Genomic DNA, 24,339 nt, shown 5'->3' with positions numbered 1-24,339 from the left:
CAGTGGGAAAAAAAAGTGTGTTTCTTATAGACAGCATATCAGCATATAGTTGAATCTTGTTCTTTATCTACATTGATAATCTCTTTCTTTTAATTGATGACTTTATACCATGTAAATTTAATATAATCATTGATATGTTTGGATTTAGATCTACCATCTTATTGCTTGTTTTCTGTTTGTTCCCTCTGTTTATTTTCTCCCCTGTTTCCCTCTCCTGCTTTCTTTGAGGTTATTTGAATTTGGTTGTGTATTCCACATCGTCTTATTGGATTTTTGACTATATCTCATTGTTTAGATTTTTTTCGTGGTTGATCCAGAAATTACAACATACAATATAAATACTTAACTTTTCACAGTCTACTTTGAACTAATATATTACAATTTCAGGTGGAATGTAGAAAAATTACCAATTTACAGGTCCCTTTACCCAGGCCCTTTTTGGATAAACCCACAAGAATGTTAAATTTTTCTTCCAACAATCCTATATATTTGAAAGGTCTTAAGAGGAAAAAAATAGTTTATTATACTAAATAGATATTTATCATTTCTGTTGCTCTTTCTTCATTCCTACTGTTCAAACTTTACCTCTAATATTATTTAACTTCCATCTGAAGAAATTACTTTGGTTTTTTTTTTTTAGAGCAAGTCTGCTGGTGAAAAGTTCCATTGTCACTTTTGTACAAACTGAATAATTTCTAGTAATCTATCTTCAAGTTCACTGACCCTTTCATCTGTCATCCTTTATTGCCTTTATTGCTGTTAAGCCAATCCAGTGAATGTTTTATTTTGGTTATTGCATTTTCAGTTCTAAGATGTCTATTTATTTCTTTTTTGTAGCTTTTTTTTCTCTGCTGATTTTTTCCATTTGTTTCCATCATGTTTGCTCTTACTTCTTGGGATATGGTTATAATAGCTGCCTTAAAGTCTTTGTCTGTTAATTCCAACATCTGTGTCATCTTGGAGTTGATATCTGTTGTCTTTTGTCTTGTGAGATATTAAGGTTTTCCTGGTTTTCACACGTTGAGTAATTGTGGATTTATCCCAGAAATTTTGAATATTATGTTAAGTGACTCTGGGTCTGGATATGTTAAGTAACATAAGAGTCTCCTATGGAGAATGTTGATACTTTGTTTTATCAGGCAACCAACCACATTAGGTCTAAGACACAAGTTTTTACCTGCCTTCTGTTGCCTGTGGTTCCAATGTCAGTTCAGTTTCAAAGTCTTTGTAGTGCTATTCAGATCTGTCCTGCATGTATGCCATCCAGTGTCCAGTCTGGGACTTGAGTGAATCTCTGCCTTGTAGTTCGTTTCTTAAAGCCTTTGGTATACTGTTTAGGGTCAGATACATGCATACACAACTTGGGAGTGAGCCCAGAATTTTATACAGAACTTTATTGGATCGCTTTCTTGCACTCCCTCCACTCCACAACCTCCTCCACATTTTCTGGCTTCCCAAAGCTCAGGGCTTTAGTTCCCTACACTGCTACATGTTTCCCATGATTTTTCCTAATATCGTGCCTGCTTCCAAGGTCAAGCAGTGAGAAGATTAAGGGAGACAAAAAATGCAATGTGAATTCTTCCCAAGGTCTCAGGACCTCAGTTCCTCTGGTTGGAATCTGAGGGGTCTGCCCAACTGTTGTGGCCATCGTCACCACTGCTGCCTCAGGATTGTCTGGTATTGGGATGAGAGAGAATGACACAAATGACAACAAACTCAGGGATTTCCCCCACTCTTCCGACCAACAGGGGTCCCATTTCCTCTTCTTTGTGCCAAAAACAGAATTTCTTTTGTAATTCTTTCTGTCTTCCTTGTGGCATAATTCTGGTCTTTGATCTGCCTTTGATTCCAGGTCAAGAGATTCCATAGAGGAAAAAAATGGAAAATTCATCACTGGTTTGATAGTACTCTAAATTCTGGTTTCCTTCCCCAATCTGTCTTCTACCATTTACTTTAAAAGTCCTTAGATAATGCCTAGATACGTCCTGTCCAGGGCTTTTCATTGCATTCAGTGGAAAAGATAGAGGGGAGTAAGTATGCTTACTCCATCTTGACCAGAACTGCAATCCCTTCCACAGCCTTTTGAATAACAAGTTCCATCTGTCGCATTTAAAATAACTTTTTTCAGGGCCAGCCCTGTGTCTTAGCGGTTAAGTGCGCGCCCTCCGCTGCTGGCGGCCCGGGTTCGGATCCCGGGCGCGCACCGACGCACCACTTCTCTGGCCATGCTGAGGCCGCGTCCCACATGCAGCAACTAGAGGGATGTGCAGCTATGACATACAACTATCTACTGGGGCTTTGGGGGAAAAATAAATAAATAAATAAATAAAATTTAAAAAATAAATAAATAATTTTTTTCAGACTTCATCTATTACCCAAAGCAATGACACATCCACTACTTAGAGTAAGGTAACTATGTTGGATGATACTTAATGATAACAGGCTAGTAAATTCTCTTCAATAGAGCAGGATGTTCATTGTTTGGTAAACTTAACAAATGAGTGAAGCTTATTGATAACATGCTCTCAAGAGCATGTTAAAGATGACAAATAAGAACATGCCTAGCAGAGGATAGCTGGCAGTTGTGAAGATAAAGACTGTTATCTCTGCAACTTGGAAGATTCTGTACACAAAAAGAAAGCATATTACAGAACTCAGGTGGCATTGGAAGCAATTTAGGAGCTGCTGATTCATAATGCTTGTTATAAACCTAGGATATTTTTAGGTTAACGATAGGTTACTACAGTTATCCAATATCTCTAATAGACTATGTCAAACTAGACTGATTGGAGCAATAAATATTTGGAGTTATGAAACATTTTTTAGACTAACCTACAGAAAATAGAATGTAATTTTAAATGGGGGTTAGGGGTAGGAAATATAAAGTATAATTCTACGTTCAAATGAGTAAATTGTTTTCCCATGTTTCATGGCAGAGGGTACTTCTCAGGGCTGTCAATTGGCACAAATTTATACCAAATATACAAATTGGTACAAAATAATAAAATTGATACAAATCGATGAAATGGTGCAACTTAAATAGCAGAAAAGATCCTAAGCAAAGATTATTTTAAGAGAGAAATAAAAGCATGTTCTAGAAAGAACCGTTCTGAGCTGTTGGATAAATATAATGCCTTTCGTGAGCATTTTTCTTTAAGAGGTTTATCATTTTGAATGCAGAAATAGGAGTTGCCTGTAAAATTGATGAATCTAGTTAAGACATAAAACGAACTAAGCTCCCCAGAGACTATTTCTTTCTGTTTCCCATATAAGCCGGGTTTTCACAAATACAATGAATTAGCAACACTTTATATGTATGTATGTGTGTGTGTATATATATGCCAAGGCAGTAAAAGAGGGTTTGGATAAGAAAAGGCTCATTGTTGCTCCTTTGGGTATTGTTACAGCAACATTTGTTGAGCACTTACTGTGTGCCCTAAATTGTTTGTACTTGCAACACTTCTTCCCTATAACAATCTAAAGAGGGAGACATTATTATTATTCCAATTTTACGGATAAGAAAATTGAGACATAGAGAGGTTGAATGAATTGCTCAAGGTCCCACAGCTAGTAAAAGATGGAGGCAGGGTTGGGACCCACACCATCTCCTCCAGAGTGTATGTGTTGATTTCCTATATCAACACATCAGTGAAGCAAATTGTTAAACATGCATGAGACTCTGGATACTAGAAATGAAAGCAAACAGAACACAGCTAGATCCTGAGGGAACTTAATTATATGTATTCCTCCATTACGTTAAATTGACATTTCCTCACCTCGGTAATAAAGAAAGTCTGTAAGCAGATGTATTTAACTGTACTATTGTTTAAGATTAAAAAATATTACTAAGGACAGTTCTTTCTTTACCTCTGTGTGCATTCCTGTGATGGCTGTTATTAAAAACTCTGTAGCCAGTGGGTATAAATGTAAAAGTAGGTAAAAAAAAGCATTCTAGGATGGCATAAAATGGAAACAAGTCATAAACCCAAAATAGAATTTAAATATTTAACTAAAATAATGATAGTGGAGACACTGCACTATCTTCAAGTTATTCACTCTGCAATGGGCGCAGGCTAGTGTGTGTGATTTTTTGTTTGATTGTGGAAGAGACCGATAGCAAGCTGACTTAGGATCCTGAATGAGGTTGAGAGTTGGCTGTGAGGGTGACAAATTCTCCTAACTCCAAGTTCCTGTACTTGAGGACAAACTTCCCTACTTGGCTACTTTGGACCAGGGGTCCCTTGTTTACCTTTAACTGCTCTAAGTCAAAGAGAAAACCTACACTGAAAAATTTCTGTGCTGCCTGAGCAAGTCAACCCAGTCACTCAGGATGGAAGATTTCCTGTGTTTGTTTTTAACAGGCCTGCTTGGTTTTAAAAGTACATCTCTTTTTGCCCCAAACGATTTGTTAATCAAGGTAGATTGCAGGCTTCAGAAATAAACTCATTTATTGAGGGCGGCAGAAGAACTCTAGTTGGGCCTTAGGCCCTGGGCTCAGGCTACCTGGGCTGGGGGCTGGCTCTGCAGCCTGACAGTGGTGTGACCCTGGGCCACTTTGCCGGGCCTCAACTACCCCCACCCCCAACCCACCCCAAGGAGGTAGTACTACTCTCATCCCTACGTGCTCCATTTCACAGATTAGAGACTGAGTCACAAGGAGGTTATGTGTCTTGCACTTTATTATCTAATATATGGCACAGAGTAAGTACTCAGTAAAAGCTGGCTATTACTGTTTGAGATGTTAGAGGCCAAAATCTGGAAGCTGTAGAAGTCATCTTGCTGACAGCACTTTCTAATGTTGTCTGGAATACAAGTTCTGAATTGCTCTGGTGTGCAAGGCTTTCTGCACTGTGGTTCAGATATTTTGAAGAGATGGGTCCAGCATTCCTATCCGGGGGGTCCAGGAGAGGTTTGCATTGTGGTATGGGCTCCATTCTCACGCACTTTGTTAGACCCATTTGGTGTCCTACCCTAAACCGAGGATGGGTTTACCACCCCAAATTAATGGCCACTGCCAGGGAGCTCTGCCCTGTTGGCCTTCGAGGTTTATTTGTCAGCATGTGTGATCATTTGGTGGATAATACTGTTTACTGGCCTCTGCAGAACAAAGCCTGACACTTCTGATCTCCTGTTTCCTAGCTAACAGTAAAGCTGGTCCTTGGAGACTGGGAGCTGGGTTTTCCTCACACCATGGCTGCTAATGTATTCTGCAGAAGGGAGGCGATCTCGATTCTAATCAGGAAATCCTTCTACTTTCTTTTGCATGACAACCTCCGATATTGGAGGAGTCTTTTCTTTTTCTCTAGAATTTTGAGAAACAAAGATCTGTGATTTATTTCAAATGCTGCATTAGAAATATTTTATTATTTTTTAAAAGAAAATAAAACAGCTTTAGGACAAGAAATTTGAATGTGCTTAGGACAAGACCTAATCAATGGAGAATTTTTTTCATATGTAAAGGTCATTCTGAGTTTCTCTAAGCACAGGATCATTGCTGTTTTAAAGTCATTTTCATCCAAGCGCTATTCATATTAACACTAACATTTTTTACCTTATGTAAAACATTATATCTGCATCCTACGGTGGTAGTTTGTGGCTGAATGGCAAGTTTTGTAGGGATTAAAAAAAACTCAAGTACATACCTAATAATTTGAGAAAAAATGTAGAATTAAAAAAAAATCAAGAAGGGAAGGCAATGTGAAGTGTATAAATAAATTATAGACCAAGAGAGGATGTTGAATTCACTCAATGTCACATCTGCATTCCTGCCCCTCAGGTTTCCGCACTGCTGTCATTTTATTAAAGTTCCAGTTTATTAATGCTCATTTTATGGAAACAGTTTGACATGAAAGTTGGTTAATGAGACATTGCTCTGTAAATAAGCAAAGCCTTGCTAACTATAGTCTAAATTATGCACAACTATCATTTAAAAGCTATAATGGAACTGAAGATTTCTTTGATAACGTGTTTATAACGTTATCATGACAGGGAAGTGGAATATATGATGGTATCACTGTAATATGGTTGAACCAAATTTAAGTCATGCCTGTACACACACTAGCTTATGGTTCTGTTCTTTAATGTTTATTCTGTTATGTTCTATTTCCTTCCCATTAATCAACACACAGTGACTCTTCCTCCTCAAGTTAGTCCCTGCCTCCCTCAGTACAGGTGCTAGGAGTTGAAACTGAAGGCTCAGGGGTGTCCAACCCTGCACAGCTCCAGGCAAATCTGGCAGTATTTACTATTAGCCCCATCTCCACTTGGGGTTAGGAAGTCTAAATCAGTGGTTCTCAAAGTGTGATCCTGGAACCTGTAGCATCAGCATTGCCTGGCATGTGGTAGAAATGCAAATTCTTAGGCCCTGACCCAGACCTACCACATCAGAAACTCTAGAGAAGGGGTCCAGCAATCTGGGGTTTAATGACCCTCCAGGTAGATCTGATGCTCACTCAAATTTGAGAGCCATTATCTTAGCTTGTTGCCCTGTATCCTGTGTGCCTGGAGGTTGACTTCCTGGGTACCCACATATCTATGAACTTCAGTTTACTCCCCTTGATTTCCTCATGACTGCGTCTCTGGTCTCTCTGACTGGGCTTCGCTCTGATTTCATATTAACACTCTAGTTCCCAGCTGAGATTTCCACCTTGCCTATTAAATGGAGTCCTGTCAACTCCTTTCCCTAAATACATCACAGCCCTGCCTTTACCCCTCTCCTCTCCTGGCTAGTTGCCAAATCTGGCATTGACTCATTTGGGTCATTTAGAGCCAGTTCCCAGTGGGGCATCTCCATGACCTGGCAACCCCATGCTGTGCCCCCCAGTAGGCCATAATATCATTAGCCTAAATTGACCTCCAGGCCCCTCACCTGGGGATGCTAGGGTTGACATCACTATCTTTCCTTATTAGGCCCTATCCTGTGGCCTGGATAATTGTTCTAAGCTGCCTAAAGCCCCATTATTACACTCCCCTCTCCCTGCTGATCCGGCTATCAAGAGACTGCATAAGCTATGACATCTATTTGAAGTCAACGGATGCCTTTGGAAAACACTATAGGAGAGTTAGCGAAACACATTAGGATAAAACATGTTACTGATTTTGGGACAAACTCTTCCGAGTAAAGAAAGACAACAGTAGAAAATAAGTTATATTTGAATTACTTTAAGAAAATGTTGACTTCACTACTTCATGTTCTGAATATTCTAATTGACCTGACAGGGCATTCAATCCCTTATCTTATGTGGATTGGTATCCTCTACCTTTTGTTTTCCAAGCCCTAATTTTTCCATGTATACATCCACCTATTGAATTTTGTTTTTCAGAAACCTGAACACACCACCGGTAAGACACCACTGTCTTACTAACAGTTCACAGGGTACCCAGCACTGTAGAGTTTAATGTAATATGTGTGCTCATCCACAGCAGCCTACAGGTAGCCACCACTGTGAAAGACAGTGCAAGTCACATTTATACGCCTAGAAAATAATTCAACAAGCATTTCAAAACACTCCCCATTCACCTTTGGTCAAAGCCCTTTTATGTGTTTAGCAATATTCACAGTACTTCAAGAGGTTCTTTTTTCTTTGTATTTGGTTTAACTCATGGCCACTTGGCTCAGTCTAAGCATAAGCTTTCTTGTACTAAACTGTGAGTCCTGCTTTCTGCTTCCTCTTTGTCAAATGGATAGAAAATTATCAGTAAGCGCTTAAAAAAATCAATCCACATTTGTGGTTATATTCACCTGATTTTTCATGTAGTAATTATTTATTCAGTCTTTCTATGTGCCAGGCACTATATTGGTGCCAGAATAACAGAGTCTTGTCTTAAAGAACCTTCTTGGAAGTCATTTTCCAGGCAGATGGATCTTTTCCTGTCAGACGTGATGGGAACAGATAGGCCTTACAGAGAATGGGCGGGGACCAGGGAAGGGCTGCATGATCATCAAGATCATGCTTGATGGCTTTGAGGAATAAAATGTGGTTTACCTAAAGCACTGTTACATTCTGGGATATGAAAATGAGGACCCAGGTAAAATAACACTTAAATAAAGACAACAACATTTTAAAATAGATTTCCCCATTTACACAATTGGCACAAGCTATCCATTTTTGTCAAACTGTCCACTCGCTACATGCTTCAGATTTATAGCAATCATCTTCCAGGCACTGCTTATTGCGGGGCCCTGACAGAAGTCTTGACTCCTTTTTCCTGTGAGAAATTGTCTAACTTGTGTCTGTAGCATCCCTCTGGCTAAACATGTGGCTCACTAATCAAATATGTTTAAGCGTTTCCTGTGTTCCTAATTCTGTCCTAAGTGGTGTGAGGAATTAATACAAAACAAATTCATTTTCTCATTGGTATTACAGTTTTTCTGTATAAATCCTATTGGATTGTGAGTAGCTGAGGGCAAGATGTGTGTCTCACTCATTTTTGTAAACTCCATAACATATCACATTGTTCTCGATAAACACTGTTGAATGGAAGAATTCACAGATAAATAAATTCATTTGTAGGGACAGACTGTAAACAGGCATCCTCCTGAGAGTTCCAGGACGCTTGGGAAAGTCAGTTCCATCAGTGATGGGCCATATTGTTTCACCATGTGAATGAAGGTCAGCTTTGCCCCAGGGAAGTTAGAGCACAGACCTGCAATTGTTCTCTTGACCAAGCCAACAACACAGGAAAGGGAACAGCGCAGCCATGCCTCCTGATGGTTTCCTTTGTTAAACAGCGCCACTCACCTGATCTGAAGCCAAGTCAGCATGGGGGTCGTTCCTCCTCCGAATACCCAGACTGTGAAGAACACAAGGAGCAGCGTGGTGGTGAACATCATTTGTTTGGGCTGAGATTCTGTGTCCCGAATGGCTAAAGCAAATGCTATGGCTCCTCGCAAACCTTACAGGGAAAACCAAAAAGAGAAGATAAACATCTGCACGAATCTTGTTCTCACGTCATTGAATTTACCTTTACAATTTGCTAACAAACACAATTAGTCTTTTAAATTAAACTTTTTATTTTGAGACAATTATGTAGATTCACATGCAGTTGTAAGAAATAATAGAGGCTTACTGTGTGCCCCTTCCTCACTCTCCATGCCCACCCCCTCCGCACCCTCCCAAGGATAACACCTTGCAAAACTCTAGTACAACATCACAACCCAAATGACTGTATTTTGACATGGATACAGTCAAGATACAGTTCATTCCCATCACCACCAAGATCCCTCATGTTGCCCTTTTGTAACCACATCCACTTCCCTCCCTCACACTCCCTCCTTAACCTCTGACAACCAGTAATCACTTCTCCATTCCTGTAATTTTGCCATTTCAAGAATGTTATATAAATGGAATCACGAAGTATGTAGCCTTTTGGAATTGGGTTTTTACATCCAGCATACTTCTCCGGATATTCATCCTGGTAGCTGAATGTTTTAATAGTTTGTTCATTTTTCTTGTTGAGTAGTATTCCATGGTATGGATATTTCATAGTTTGTTTAACCATGCATCTGTTGAAGGACATCTGGGCTGTTTCCAATTTTGGCTATTACAGATAAGGCTGCTATGTGTGTGAACGTAAGTTTTCCTTTCTCTGAGATAAATGCCTAGGAGTGCAATCACTGAGTCTCGTGGTATTCGCATATTTTTAGAACAAATTACCAAACTGCTTTCCAGAGTGCCTATATCATTTTACATTCCCACTAGCAATATATAAGTCATCCAGTTCTCTGCATCCTCACCAGCATTTAGTGTTGTCACTATTTTTTATTTTAGTCTGTCTGATAGGTGTGTGGTAATAGCTTGTTGTGATTTTAATGTGCATTTTCCTAATGACTAATGGCGCCAAACATTTTTTAATGTGCTTATTTGTTATCTTTATACCCTCTTGGGTGAAATGGCTCTTTGTGTCTTTATCTCCTTTTCTAATTGGATTGTTGGATTTTTGATTGTTGGTTTTGAGAAGTCTTTATATATTCTAGATAATAGTCCTTTGCTGGATACATTGTTTGTAAATATTTCCTCCCACCCTGTAGCTTTTTATTAATGAAGTCCTATCTGTTGATTTCCTTTTATGAGTCATGTGTTTAGAGTCAAGTCTAAGAACTCTTTGCTTAGCTCTAGGTCCCAAAGATTTTCCCATATGTTTTTAAAGTGTTTTCTAAAAGTTGTTTAGCTTTACATTTTACATTTAAGTCCATGATCATTTTGAACTAACTTTTGTATAAGGCGTGAGGTTAGGTTGAGGTTCATTTTTTCGCCTATGGATGCTTAATTGCTCTGTTGAATTGCTTTTGCACTTTTGTCAAAAATCAGTTGGGTATATTTGTGTGGATCTATTCCTGGGTTCTCTACTCTGTTCCATTGATCTGTGTGTCAGTCCTTCTTCTGATAGCACACTGTCTTGATTACTGAAGATATATAGTAGGCCTTAATATGGGGTACAGTGATTCTTATATTTTGTTTTTCAAGTTGTTATATCTATTGTAGGTGTTTTGCCTTTCCATAAAAATTCAGAATAATATTGTCTATATCTACAAAAAAAATCTTTCAGGGAACAATTTCTTTTAAAAAATCAAATGTCAGACAACAAGGAAAGCCAAGCTTATGGACCACTGAAAATTAATAAATAATTAAATAACATTTAAGAATTACTCCAGTCTGACTACATACTTTTACAAAGTCTATGATCTAAACTAACCTATTAAAATCTGCTTTTTTCTTGTTTTAATAACAATACGACAATGGAATTTTTATGAATCCATATTAAATATATTTGCAGGAAGAGGTATTAAAGATTAAATGCTAAAATTTAAAATCAAAGCATGACGACATTAATAAAAACAGAGACATAGACTTTGTAGAAGAGTAAATAAAGGCACAAGTGGTAAGGTAAAAAAGTTAAAATGGAAGGCCTCTCTTGGGTAACACAGATTTGCAAGACATTTACGGGCCCTGTTATATCAGGTAATGACAAATAAACATTTATAATGACATCAAGTATAAGTCAAAGAGGTAGTGATTTGGTTATTTTTACAGAAAGGTTTAAATTACATACACAAAATGTCAATGGTCCATTTTTTATAATATTTACTGTATCATCTAGATTTCTAAATTTCTAAATTTTTATTCATACATTAAAAGAATTTTAGAAGTTGGATACTGGATAGGATGAGGAACACTGTAACGAATCTGGTTTTTATCCCTGGGTTCCCAACTTAGATTATAATGCCTCTTTCTTATCTCCACACTGAGAATATACAAGGGACAAGTGGCATAACACAAGATCCAGAGGATTAGACTAGAGAGATTTAATATATTTTGCCTGAAACAAGGAAGCCTGAGAAAGAAAGAAGAACATGCACTCGGATTATAAAATACCTTCAAGGAACCAACTGTAATGGAGGAAGGAAATTATTCTAAATCTCCATGTAGACAAGGAAATGGCCTGAAGATAAGGAAAATAACATTTGAAGTAGATATTAATAAAAAAGTTCTTATACATCAGAAATTCTGAACACTTGAGATGACTGTACTCAAGAAGAAAAGTCCCACACCAGAGATGTCCATGCATTCAGACTCAGCTGGGGAGAAGAGAGTGGGGATGTTCATAGCCCTTAATACTGGGGAATATTTTAATGTTCTCTCCAGGAGAAATGGTGTCGTTAGGGAATGGAAACTCAAGGAAACAGTCTTGCAACAGACTTCTGGATCTGAGGAGAGAATTTATAGGTCAAGGTAAAGCTGCTAGTAGTGTTTAATCGCAGTACAAGATTGGAAATAGAAGGTGATCTTTTCATTTTCTCTTTTCCTCAAGCTCACATTGCTAGAAATGTCTATAAAACAACATTATCCCAAGGTAGGTGGTGAGTATTAGAAGTATTCATTGATGAGACTCTCTAAGTATTTATTTTTATTTTATTGAATATGTATGGTTATTATTTTTTTTTTTACTTTGCATTTTTGTGAGAAAAAATAGTCTAGAGACTGGAATAAAAATTAAAACTTGTTATCTCATGCTTATTGTAAACTCTTTCATGTTAGTATTAAGGACAAGGAAGGACACAATCATTTGTCTTTCTAAATATGTTTAATAATGTGTTATTATCTTAAACTAGCATAACTATGCTCTTAAATCTAAATTATCTATACATGAGCAGTTTTTGGTTTAAAAATATATTCAAAAGATAGCTGTTATTCTGACTTCTAAAAATATATATATTCTTTTTATAAAACTCTCTATATTTACAGGAGATGCAATATAGAGATATATGGGGAAAAAAAAGGAAGAATTCAGCCGCTGCCTTGTACTTGAGGCAGGTTGACACATTGCTAATTAGGGCCAAACTCCAAGATGTTGACAAGTGGATACCTTCTCTATATGACAACCACTTAAAAAACCACAGGAAAAGGGTGTTTTTGGAGAAGGGATCATCTGCCTGTAGCCCTGGTCACATGTGGCACATATGGCACATGCCACATGTGAGCTGTCCTGGCAGCATGAGCAGCATGGAACTGAGACAGACGAGGTTGGTAAGTGGGACAAGGTGAAGCTAATTTAGAACTTGAGATAAGAACTATTGCTATGTCCCACTCATTCTTTATGATTCCAAAGTTATTTATCACACATTTGGAGCCTGGGCAATTGTCAAGTCAATGGCCATTCATTGCTTTATTCAATACATATGTCCCTTAGTCTACCATAACAAAATACCATATGGGCTGCCGTAACAAAATACCATGGACTGGGTAGCTTCGACAACAGAAAGTTATTTCCCACAGTTCTGAAGGTTGGGATGTCCAAGATCAGGGTGCCAGCGTGGTCAGGTCCTGGTGAGAGCTCTCTTCCTGGCTTGCAGAAGGCCATCTTCTTGCTGTCTCTCTTTATTAAAAACATTAATCCTATCATAGAAGCCCCACCCTCACAACCTTGTCTAAACCTACTTATCTCTCAAAGGACCCATCTCCAAATACCATCACATTGGAGGGGTTAGGGCTTCAACATATGAATTTGGGGCACTCAATTCAATCCATGGCAATCTGTATTGATTATCTGCTACACGGAGGTTCTATGCACACTTATCCTATCTTCCTAGCCCTGTGGATTTGGGAAACAGGCAACTTTAGGATTGAAATAAATTACTTAGCTACCAGCAAAATACTAGAAATAAAAAATTAATATTGACTTAGAAGTTTCTTTTAGCGAAACATTATTTCCAAAGAACACATAACATTTTGCTTAGAAACTCAGGGAATCCAGAACTCATCTTCAAAACTTGTGTTTCATTTTGTTTGATGAATACTTTGACCCTTTGGATTTACCTTTCTTTTTCTCTTTGGTTTGGCCAACTAATGGAAATAATTCTATACTTTTGGGTGTTGATAGACTATACTGTTTCATTTTAGATGGGTTTACTTTGCAGAGATTTGACATATTTTAGAGACTCAGTTGGAAAGTCAGCATCATTTGGGGGAATAAAATAATTACCTGCAATTAAATGTGGTTTCATTTAAAATTGGCCTCTAAGGGATTCTTATGTTAATTATGTTGATGTTCTATTTATAACAATAGAAGACTATTGAACCAAGGAAAGCATTATAGCAAGGACCCCTGCTTGCATAAAATGTTTAGCTTCTTGTTTATCTTTAAAGAGCAAAAGTGGAACTCAATCTGTTATAAACTTGCAAATGTGTTCTGAATGGGTGAAGGTCAGATACAGCTATATTTAAATCATAGGAATATAAGTACCCCCTAGGGCATTTTTATGGAAGGTGCAGAGCAATAGTCAAAAACTAAACGTTCATTGAGCACTTGTCACTGACTAGGCGCTTAGAGAAACTCAAAGGTGGGCCAGGGGTTCACAGGCCTGGATCCTGGGTGGGGACCTACACACCACTCATCAAGCCATGCTGTGGTGGCATCCCACATACAAAGTAGAGGAAGATTGGCACAGATGTTAGCTTAGTGGCAATCTTTCTCACCAAAAAAAAATAAAAAAAAAGAGTGTGCTTTGCATGTATGGACTAATGAAGCAAAAGGTAAGATTGTTAAACTACATGAGGGCCCAGACCATGACCATTGTCAATGATGTGCAGTGTTCAAGACACTGAAATCAGTAGGGGGGAGAGGGAGCACTGTCAGAGGTCTTCATATACATGGTTTTCTATACCATGTATATTTCTATTTCATATACATGAATCATTTTCTTTCCAGTTCTTTCTCCTATAACACTCACCAAAACTTCACCTAATTCCAACTGATCTTCAGAGCTCAGATGAGCCACTGATTTCTCTAGGAAGCCCCCTCTGAGGTCTGGGCCTGGCTTGGGCTAACTTATATTCGTAGTACAACCTGTGCTTGCCCTATCAGGGGACTTATGACACGGCACTGTAATTGGCTGGCTCTTTGTTTATCCATAACACCTAGAGCAAGGCCAAGCACATAATGGTTGCTCAATAAATATTTGTTGGACAAAGCAATAAATGGATGAATGTTCTGATTCTTCATAATTCTAGATTACTTATAGAAAAGTGATTGATACCTCCTGGTTTAATGGAATGGTTGAGTAACTATTTCTGCAAGTTCAACTTCTGCCCTTTTATAATTTATTGAGACCCCTAAAGCTTTATATTGAGAGTCAAGGGAACTGGGATCTGTTCCCAGGCCTGCCCCTGACAGGTTGCATGATCATAAGCTGGTTGCCACATCTGGCTCTGCATTGTCTCATCTCCAAATGGAGGTTTTAAGATTAGACTTATGGTCGTTAACTCGAAGTGCACATTAGAATCAGCTGTGGAACTTAAAAATCTATGTGGTCATTCTTGCTAGTGTTCTGGCTATAAAGATTTGGATTCAGCAGAGAATGAGCTACATGATAGCTCAGGCTCCTCTCACTTCCCACTGTACCACCTTGGTTCAAGGCTCATCACCTCACACCCTGACTGTGCCCCTGACTGAGCCTCTGGTCTCTTGGCCTCATAGCCTCCATCCTCTCCTCCTTACAGACTATCCATGTCCCTCTGGACAATTTCCTCATAACCTAGCTTTATGAGGTTGTGATCCCACCTAGCAACCGTAAGTGGCATCCCATGGCCCATAGAAACCCTTCCATCAGAACCTCACCCCACTCTTCCCATTTACCTCCTCTGCTCCTCTGAGAACTCTTCATACCAACAAGGTGGTCTTCTCTCTTCCCATAAATTATTGTTATCATTGCCTCTGTGCCATGACCCCACTGTTAACTCCTTGTTTCACTTCTTTCTGCCTCTGTTCCACCCCCATGAAGTTTTCCCAGAATATTCTGGTCCACATTGTTTTCTCTTTCTTAGAAATCCCACAAAACATTTTTCTCGTGCCACTTGTATTATAGTCTGAGATGAATCAGTAGTTTAATGTGATCTATTCTTTACCTTCAATTCTTTTCTTTTGCTGAAGAAGATTTGCCCTGAGCTAACATCTGTTGCCAATCTTCCTCTTTTTTTGTTTGAGGAGGATTCGCCCTGAGCTAACATCTCTGCCAATCTTCCTCTATTTTGTATGTGGGTCGCCAACACAGGTAGGTCTGCCCCGGGGATCCGAACCCGTGAACCTGGGCCGCTGAAGCGGAGTGCACCGAACTAAACCACTATGCCATGGGACCAGCCCTGACCCTCAATTCTTAATCTTTTAAAAGGTTAGAATTACATCTTCCTTACATAGTTCTTATATCTCTCATAGTACCCAAAACATGAAACTCAGTAACTGCTTTTAAATTGAGTGACTGCAGTGGTTTCAGACCCTCTAGCTACGAGGTGGTAATATTCATGTGCTCACTCATTCATTCCCTCATTCATTCCGGCTCCAGGGGATAGCAGTAAACAAGAGATAGTCTCTGCCTTAAAGGAGCTTCCAGATTAGCTGGAAATGAAAAAATACACACACACACACACACACACACACACACACACATATAGATATACACTATGTAAGATGCTATGAAGAAAACCAAAGTAGAGTAAGAGGATAGAGAAAGCATTTGTGTGAGGGTGGTGGTGTTTAGGGTGGTTAGGAAAGCTGGTTGACTGATATTTGAGCAGAGACTCTAATAAAATAAGGAAGAGGCCTTATGGGTATCTGGAAGAAAGGCATTCCAGGTTTCTGGAACAGTAGGTGCAAAGGCCCTGAGGCAAGGATGTGTCTGGCATGTTCAAGTAACAGCAAAGGGGTTGGTGTGGCTGGAATGGAATGAATGTAGGGTTGGGGGGGTAGTGGAAGGAGATAATGCCAAAGAGGTAACAGAGCCAGATCATGTCAGGCTCTTGAATAGCAAGGCTTTTGAATTTTATTTTGAGATGCAAAACTTTAGGAAGGTTTTGGCCTGGTAGCTTGAAAGGAGCACTCTGGCTCTGCTATGAAAACCAGATTTCCAGGCTGGAGGTAGGAGGTCAGTGTGGAGGCTGCTGCATTAGTCCAGGCAAGAAGTCAAAGTGGATTAGACCAGGTTGGCAGCATGGTGGGTGCTGGAATAATGCCAAAGTTCAACAATATTTGCTGATAGGTTGGACAAGGGGTATGAGAAGAAGAGAGAATGCCAAGAACTTATACCCTGAGCAACTGGAAGAATTGGGGAAAACTGTGAGAAGAGCGTGTTTGGGTGTGTGGGGGAGATCAAGGATTACGCCCTGGCCATCTGAAATCCAAGATGGCTATCAGTCATCCAAGTGGAGAGGCTGAGTGGGTGTTTGGATCTAAGAGTCCGGAGTTAAGAGGAGAGGTTCAAGTCTTTTTACTGGAGAGAGTGGGAAGATGGGAGGAAAGCTTGGAGCTGGAAAGTGTAGGAAGATCAAGTTTATTGTAAACCAAGTTTGTTTTTCCTCAAGGCCTTTGAATGTCTGCTCCTCCCACCTCCAGCACTCCTCCCAGGCTGTGCCTCGGCTGTGCCTCATCATATCAGCCCGCAGACAGGCCACCCTGTCCATCCTGTTAAGCGCCCTCCACTTGCACCCAGGTCTTTTTTTGTATGTTTTTTATTGCACTTATAACCAGTGAAATTATCATGTTTATATTTTAATCTTTACGATCTGCGTTCCTTCACAAGGAAGCAAGCTCGGTGAGAGAGGACCCAGGTCTAGAATGGAGCCTCTCATGGAGCGGGCGCTCTTGAAGCATTGGATGAATGCATGATGAGCGGATGAAGGAAAGGTCATGTTTTGAAACACAATTGAAACCCCAAAGAAAATGAGCAGTACATGGACAGGGATGCAGAAAGCTCCCCGAGAAACTGACCCATCCTTTAAAATAAATGTCCCTTAGATGAGTTATTTTGCTTCCTTGCTTTCCATTTGGGATATAAGCTATTGCAATTCCCTTTTTCCTTTCACTTCAAGAGCTGTGAGGGGGTTGATTTCAAAGATTTACCACATTCTTATCATTAATCTGATAAATCAAAGCCTAGTGGGTGTACAATTGAATTATCTATTGCTTTTACCCTTGCAAAGTCCCATGACCTTGCAAGGGTAACTACGTTCAGCCAAAATGTCAGTCTGGTTTCCAAATACATTTTCCGGGATAGTACAACCTTGCTACACTGTTCCATTTTCAGTTCAACATCGCTTTATCACATGGAAGCAAAGCCAACAGATTGTTTCAGTGGAAAAGCCTTCTGCATTCAAAAATACATGGAGTTTTTTCTGGAAACTAAGTCTGTGTTAGAGAAGCAGAAATTTCTTTCCTTTATTTCTCTTCCTGAACTGGAATCATTTAGACTTAAGGCCACTGAGAAGGAATGCAACATAGCTTCAGTATATTTTTGCATAAAATGAAGTTTGTTTTTGGATGCCTTGGGCAGCCAGGAAGGGTAATTGTAAATAGGATTAGCTCTGTCACAGCTCTGAGTCAATATGCATAGATGCCTCTGGCTTTGGGAGTTTATTTTTATATAGGTAAGGTGGATATGGTAGTAAACTGTGGAATAATCCCTGCCACTAGCTGGAATCTTCAACAGAGGGTTTCAAGAGAAAGGCTAACAGAGATCAGAAGAAAGTCAGCACTCGATGAGCAGTACCCAACTTATGGCCAGGTTGTGTTCCAAAGGTCAACTTACAAGTTTTCTGTTTAGACCATTGGTTCTCAACTTGGGTGATTTTTTCCCCCAGGGAATATTTGGCAATATCTGGAGACATTGGTGGTTGTCCACAACTGGGGAGGGGGGTGGTGGGCACTACTGTTAATCTAGTGGGTAGAGACCAGGGATGCTACTAAGCATCCTACAATGTACAAGACAGACCCCACAAAAAAGAATTATCTGGCCCAAAATGTCAAAAGTTTCTGGGGTTGAGAAACCCTAGTTTAGACACTGGATTGTTTTTTCCCCTAGGAGCAATGTTATAAATGGTGATAATGTTCCTACTGCAGAGGGCTATTTTAGCAACGATGGCTATCTGTCCATCAGAATCTATTCTTATCATCCGTGGTATGCTGCCATACTGCATAAACTACATTTCCTAACATCTCTTGCAGCTACGTATAACCATATGTTGGTTCTCACCAGTGAAATGAGAGCAGAAGTGATGCACGTCATTTCTGGGCCAAGGCTTTTAAGCAGCAGCTGTTCCTACCCCAGTCTCTCCTTCCCCTTCCACCAACTGGTTATAAATCATGATGAGTCGCTATAGCAGTAGTTCTCCAACTTTAGCTACATCAGAATCACCTGGAGGACTTGTTCAACCTCAGATTGCTGGGCTTCACCCCTCGAGTGTCTGATTCAGTGGGCCTGTGGTGGGGCCTGAGAATCTGCATTTCTGACAAGCTCCCAGGTGGTGCTGATACCACCGGTCCAGGGCCCACATCTTTATAACCCTTGACTTAGGGAATTATGATGCCACAAGATGAAAGGAGCCTGGTGATGTCTGAATCACCATCTGGAGGAGAGGCATTTTTCCCCCACCCCTGTACCAACTCTGGCCTGTGACATGAGCCAGAGAGGATTTACTACTGTGGTTCAGCCACTGAGTTTTGGGAGTCTGTGTGTTCCAGCAAATTAGCCTATCTGAAGGCTCTCTACATCTACCCTATGTCTACCCTACATCTACCTGCCCTACCTACCCTGCATCTCTCTACCCTACGTGTCCCTGTAGAATCACTGAATATTTTTTGAACAGATGAGGAAAGCAGCACTAGGAGGGATGGAGTGGCCAAGTTACATAGTAAATGGTATGGCTGGTTATCAATCAATCTGTGTTTCATCTCCCTATTGAATATTTAATCCATAAAAAGATTAAAAATCATGGTTATCTTAAGAATTTGAGTTTTAGGGAAAGATGTGAAGAAGAAAATTTTCTTCCCCCCTTTCTAGGCAGAAGATCAATCTGAGGCAACATTTTGAAATAGACGTTTTTGCCTTTTGCTCCCTGCTCCAATTCTTTCTGTGCCTTTTCTCTCTCTCTCTCCCCCTTTCCTCAACATCAGTAACATCATGTTGCCCCCCTCCCTCCCCAGCCTAGGCCACCCTAATCTAAAATGATCGGTTTTTGACTCTCCAGTAAAAACTCCCATTTCCTCCTGCAGCCAAAATGAGCTTCCTGCCAGGAAGAAAACAATCAAAAACAATTGGAAGGAAGAAATCTGTTGAGGAGGGAGAGCACACAATCCTCCTGCAGGGCTTGTGTGTTCAAGTACTTGTTAACATGTCTGCTTTTACGTTTACTTGTGGAATTTAAAACAGCTCCAGGAAGGTCCAGTGACATTTTTCAGGCACTGAGGGAAGTGAGTGGTGAGTGGGACAGAGGATCCTGTCAAGGGAGGGCAAGGCTGTCATTCACAGGCAGGGCACCTGCCCCAGTGTCTCTCTCTGCCCTCATGTGGAACCACGGGTCTCTTCCTGGTGCTTCTGGAAGACCCTTCAAGCATTGTCAGTGGAGGCTGGGCACTGGGGCTGGGACTCAACCCTACTCACAGAGGTTTCGTCCATCTGTGAAGGACTTGGTTGCTCACACAGCATTTGAACCTCCCCAGTATAACAGAGCTAATGCTGAAAATTCCTAAATTATTTAACGGCCCTATGGAAATTTAGCACAAGGCATTTTTTAATGTAACTGCTTCTTGCTCATTTGCACATATAACTTACTTGAGTCATCTTTTTGACTTCTTTTGAACTCTATCCACAGAACCTGAGGGCAGAATTAGAGGGACTTGTGCCTGGCACAGACTGAGTTTTTGAACTTGGCTCACGTGTTGATAGTTTTCTAGGGTTATGTCTACATAATGCCAAAACAAGCAAGCCATTAGTAAGCAAATTCAGGCAGAAAATGGGGGAAAATAATGTAATCCATTTGTTTGCCTCAATGGACAGGTTAATTTGGCTAACCCTATCAATCAGATATTTGTGATATCTGTGATACTCTGGACAGCCTGAAAAACCAAAGTGTACACAGAAATTTCCTTAATTAATTGATAAAATTATTTATTTTCCTGTATCCTCCTAGGACCTTATCCTTGAAACGTGGGAGAGGTGACAAGCATTCTGGATTGTCTCCTTTCATTATTCAGTGTCTCTCAGGGCCTGGCAAGCTCTCGTTGGCTGCACTCCCTCACTATATAGGATGATTTGGTCATCTATGAGGTCTTGCCACTTTCTCATACTCAGTAAATGTCGAAGTAGATAGTGACATTTTGTATGTGTCAACTTATCCCAGAGAGGGCTACAATATATTTTCCTCAAAAAAACTGGTACTTTGAGTCACATTTTTATTCATGTATTAGTGCCAGGAGTAAGTCACTGACTAAAAGTAAAATATCAACAATTGTCCTTAAACGAAAGGAGGGGGGAACCTTGGGTCTTGTCTTCCACAGGTATGTCACTAGCACTTAGCATTGGCCTCAGATTGCTTGGCAGCAATTTGACAGTCAAACCTTTGGAATGAAAACTTCAGTCTCTGGTAGGAGGTTTTCCTGAGAGCAGTGGGGAGTTGATATGAATCGTGTCTCTGTGGAGCACTAACGGCTGTCTCATTTGTAGTGGTTAAAGGAAGTGACGGAGATTCCCATCCATTGAGTGTCACCTAGGTGGCAGTCCCTTAGGTGCCTCTTAGGTGCCAGGCATTTTATATACATTTTCTAGTTTGGTTTTTGACATTGACCATTTAAGGTAAATATTATTGTCCCCATTTTACAGCCAGGGGAGCTGAGGTTTGGAGAGGGTTAACCACATTGTTTCACAGGGCTGAGCCTGAGTCAGGCCTGGGTTCATCGCACTTCACCAAAACAGCACTTCCTATTTAGAAAATATCATGGTAGGCCGAATAGCAGAATCTAATTTGCTGCTTAAAAATGTAAGAGCTAGTAATTGTTATTGTAAATTTATTTTGGAGCTAAGTGAAGAATGATAACATTTTGACCTAATAATAAGAGAAAACAACTCTACGGAGCTGGTCATTGTTCTAAGCTAGTTCTTGGATGTTCAGAATTTAGCATAATCACATAAACTTTTCTCAGCACTTGAAACTATGAGGACTTAAGGGGATCTGCAATTCATATGGGCCTACTATGCTTGTCTACTTTGTCACAGCTGCTACTCATCGTTATTCATTATTCAAGATGACTTTTTCTGTGACTGCTTGACACACTGGTTAAAACATTTCATGACTCATTTTCTGAATAAGCTGGTTAACCCCGTCCCATTTGAAGACCACAGAAGATGTACTCCAATTGGCCACTTTGCTCACTAATGCCTGCACCAGTGGTTACCACATAAGAGAGAAGGGGGCTTGGTGGAAGCTCATGTCCCCTAATGGAGAAAAAGTTCTGAGCCTATGTCACATTAGCTGATTATTGGTCTTGTCCTGGTAAGGAAGAGATAGTGGCCTAATTAATTGCACAACATATGTCCAGGGCAGGAAGGATACACAGCACAGGAGGGTGAGAGAACACTGGACTCTGGCTGAGGGGGCTCCATAAAGGTCAGCCTGGCAAGGAATGCTTGACAGCATGATGACGTCATGCAGGCTGTCTCTCTCTGGAAGTATGAACAAGCGAAGAGACAAGGAAAGAGTCCTATTGCATAGGGGGCTCAGACTCGCAGATAACTCTTGTATATACATTTAAATAACCTTTTTCCTAAGCTGAAGTGAGGTTTAGCCTGATTCTTGATTCAAATCACCTGGCTCATGTAACAGTCCTAGGATTTTTAATGAGATTGCACATTTTTAGTTGGAAAACAAACACATCCCCCCAACACAAAGCAAGCAAAGATTTGAAAAATATTCTCAGATCCAAGTGCTGCTTCTGAGGAAGTGTTAACAATGTCTATTGTTATCAACAATCAGGGAAGGGTTTTTTAGCCAGAAGTGGGTAGGTGAAAAATATTTTCTCTCATTTAAAAAACAAAGGTTTTATTTGTTGATCTCCTTCCTTAAAATTATTGTTGCTTAGCTTCCACTTGACCAGGCAAGCCTGGTCTGAGAGCTGCCTTTGGGGCCAGTTCTGGTCCTGGGAGTTCCCAGGGCTGATAAAACAGGTATGGATAGTTCTTAAGCAGCATTTTAGTGAAATGGACAATTTTCATCAAGTAGACAGTGTTGTAGGTCATTTATTCATTTGCCTATTTATCCACCAACTATTTGTGGAAGGCTATTCAGTTTTAAGTAGTGTCCTGGCTGCTGAGGTACAGAGTGAACCAAACAGATAAGCATTTGGCCTCATGAAGTTCCCAATCTAGAGGGGCACACAGGTACGCAAACCAAAAATCATGGTAGAATATGCTGAGTATTAGGAGAGGGGAAGTAGTGAGTGCTATGGAGACAGATGAGAGGGACTAACCCAGACTTGAGGAGTTTTCTGCAGGAAGGTTTCCTGCAGGAAGTGATGTCTAAGCCAAGATCTGAAGAATAAAAGGAATCAGCTGAATGAAAGTGTGAAAGCAGGTGGGTGTGGAAAGGGTTCTGCGCAGAGGGAGAGCCTGAGTGAATACGGGGAAAGACCTTGTCATGCTCAGGAACTGGAAGAAATTCAATAACTGGGTAGACATTGCTATGCTGATCAGTTGGCAAATGGAAGAAGAAGGGCAAGACTGGCATCCAGGAGGGTCTAAGGCAAAACAGGATGAGGTGGGAGGAACGGATTGAAGAGAGAGGTTCAGAACAGAAACCAAGACTGATGATGATGTTCTGGGATGTGCTTCTCCAACTTTCATGAGTGCATGAGTTACTGGGGGTCTTGTTAGAAGGCAGATTCAGACTCAGTATTTCTAAGGAGCTCCCAAGTGATGTGAAAAGCTGCTGGTCCAAGGACCACACTTTTGAGTATCAAGGGTCAAGAGATCATGGAAGTGTCCCTTTTACATGGTGGCTGGTAATCGTTGTGGGACAGTCCTGGTAGCTTAATGGAGTTCCATTAGCTTGGGTAGTCATAGACACAGATTCTTATTCCTAGGCACTGCTGAAACAATGACCTTCGCGCTACACCTTCATGAATTCCCCTTATGTTTTCTTCTCGGCTGTAACTGATATATCAGCTGGGTAAGGCGACTTTAGGGTCAAAGCCCCAAATTAGCTCTGACCATGGCCTGGTTGGTGGCTCTCCAAAAAGGCATTGAGAAATGTGATCTCCTACACCTTGGCAATGTCTCTTAAACTGTCCTTCTGTAGACATTGGTGTTCCGTGAGCAGCAGAACATACTGTTCCCCCAAAATCTGAATAGTAAAGGCAGCCTTCCACCACAGAGGGGAAAAAATGAATGCTAATGGAAAAATTTTCTTAGTTTAAAGTTTTCTTTCCATGCCTTTCTCTTAATCCTTTGGTGCTGGCAGCTATTTGAATGCTAATGAGTGCTGGTGGATGATTGAATGGGCTACAAAGAACAGCAGCAGCAAAGCCTGGCGACACTTGGTGCTGTTGTCTTGATGGCTGTGTGAGCTCACGGATGAAGTTTTATGTCATATCTGTGCACCGAGGTCACATTTTCCTGGTTAAAACTCTTCCTAGTCTACGTGATAGGACACATCAGGGTTTCAACGTCCCTTCAAAGTGCAGCAGAAATGGACAAACAGGAGAAGTATGTTCTCTGACATATTGTCTGGCTCCTTCAACCGGCCCAGGTACTTGTGGGCCTCCCTCACGTCTGGACCAGTGCACTAGCTCTGCACAGAGGCTCTGTAGCCCACTAGGCCACAGTCCCCAAGTCACAACGATTTCAGGAAGGCTGCCAGGGCTCAGTTGGGCTTGGCATTTCCCCTCGTTCCAGCAACTCCTGGCTCTTATTTAGTTTTAAATTAAATAAAAATTGCAGTACATGGATTTGAATTAAAACACGAGGCCTGATCTTTGTAATACGCACCACATCAATGGGAAGGCTGATTTGTGCGGAGCACA

General features: G+C 40.4%; 1 protein-coding gene across 1 annotated transcript in view; it reads right to left on the bottom strand.

Moving 5' to 3' along the window:
- Positions 1–24,339, bottom strand: part of SLC9A9 (solute carrier family 9 member A9) — a 527,923-nt gene that overhangs the window by 177,410 nt on the left and 326,174 nt on the right. Inside the window, exon 12 of the mRNA XM_058551402.1 lies at positions 8,742–8,895. Coding sequence (XP_058407385.1) covers positions 8,742–8,895 — 154 coding nt within the window. The remainder of the gene's footprint in view (positions 1–8,741; positions 8,896–24,339) is intronic.

This window comes from Diceros bicornis, chromosome 2, assembly GCF_020826845.1.
Source record: "Diceros bicornis minor isolate mBicDic1 chromosome 2, mDicBic1.mat.cur, whole genome shotgun sequence".
Lineage (NCBI taxonomy): Eukaryota > Metazoa > Chordata > Mammalia > Perissodactyla > Rhinocerotidae > Diceros > Diceros bicornis.
This window is presented reverse-complemented; position numbering and strand designations above follow the sequence as displayed.